Raw genomic sequence first — 1,406 nt, forward strand, 5'->3', positions numbered from 1 at the left:
CCTTCACATCATGAGCCCCCTCCTTTCACATTAGAGTCCCCACTCCCACACTACAGTATGAACCCCCCCCTCTTTTCACATCAGATTTATGTAGTTGCATTAGGAGCCTCCCTTATATCTGAGCCCCCCTCTTTCACATCAGAGCACCTCTTTTTATATTAGGAACCCCCTCCTTTCACATCAGAGTCTCCAGTCCCACACTACAGTATGAACCCCCCTTCAGATCAGATCCCCCCTCTTTTCAGTTTAGAGTCACAGCGTCACATCAGGAGCCTCCCTTATATATCAGAGGTCCCCCTCGATATATCTGAGCCCCCCTCTTTCACATCAGAGTTCCCCCATCACATCCGTAGCCCACCTGCGCTATTAACAGGCATATCACTGTGCGTAAACTTTGATGCATCCAGAAGGCACCCCAGGGTGGCACGGCTCCCACGTTCAGAAAGGCCCATCAAGGGATGAGCAAAAAGTCCTAGGAATTGGTGATGTGTACAATGGGTGATGTGTACAATGTAACTATTCAAACATCAAGTATACAAATACCCCGATCCCTAAACAGGTGTATACTCGTACTATGATAGGAGCAAATCTATAGATATAGAAGTGATCTCTGGTTTTCCTTGCAGGACTTTATATTGCCAAACCCCCCGTAATGGAAGATTCTTTGTCTCCGCGCCCTGTCTTCTATGAGAGTAAATAGAATAAAACAAAGCGGCTTTTTATTGCCTGTTTCCCTCACCGTCCTCTCTGCTTCTTCCCGCAGTTCCTGAATGAAAATAGCTACTCCCAGACCCTCACCGTGAAATCCTTACAGGGTCCTTCAACCAAGGATTTTCTCAAGCTATTCGCCTTCACTTATAGTTTTATCTGCTCGAACTATGAGATCCCAGACTCTAAGTTCGAGGAGGAGATCCCACGCGTGTTCAAAGACCTGGGGTGAGTGTTTCTACTGACACCACCTGTCTAGGGGTCAGTGTTTACTAGGAGTGCACCGCTAGGGGTCAGGGTTTACTAGGAGTGCACTGCTAGGGGTCAGGGTTTACTAGGGGTCAGTGTTTACTGGGAGTGCACCGCTAGGGGTCAGTGTTTACTAGGGGTCAGTGTTTACTGGGAGTGCACCGCTAGGGGTCAGTGTTTACTAGGAGTGCACCGCTAGGGGTCAGTGTTTACTAGGAGTGCACCGCTAGGGGTCAGTGTTTACTAGGAGTGCACCGCTAGGGGTCAGTGTTTACTAGGAGTGCACCGCTAGGGGTCAGTGTTTACTAGGAGTGCACCGCTAGGGGTCAGTGTTTACTAGGAGTGCACCGCTAGGGGTCAGTGTTTACTAGGAGTGCACCGCTAGGGGTCAGTGTTTACTAGGAGTGCACCGCTAGGGGTCAGTGTTTACTAGGAGTGCACCGCTAGGG

The 1,406-nt window shown here is 49.6% G+C and overlaps 1 protein-coding gene across 1 annotated transcript in view; it reads left to right on the top strand.

Annotated features, from left to right (window-relative positions):
• The window catches only part of NDC80 (NDC80, kinetochore complex component), a 20,206-nt gene that overhangs the window by 4,328 nt on the left and 14,472 nt on the right, over positions 1–1,406 (top strand). Inside the window, 1 exon segment of the mRNA XM_018574228.1 lies at positions 764–961. Within this exon segment, the coding sequence (XP_018429730.1) occupies positions 764–961 (198 nt within the window).

This window comes from Nanorana parkeri, unplaced genomic scaffold (assembly GCF_000935625.1).
Source record: "Nanorana parkeri isolate BGI_ZX_2015 unplaced genomic scaffold, ASM93562v1 scaffold2829, whole genome shotgun sequence".
Lineage (NCBI taxonomy): Eukaryota > Metazoa > Chordata > Amphibia > Anura > Dicroglossidae > Nanorana > Nanorana parkeri.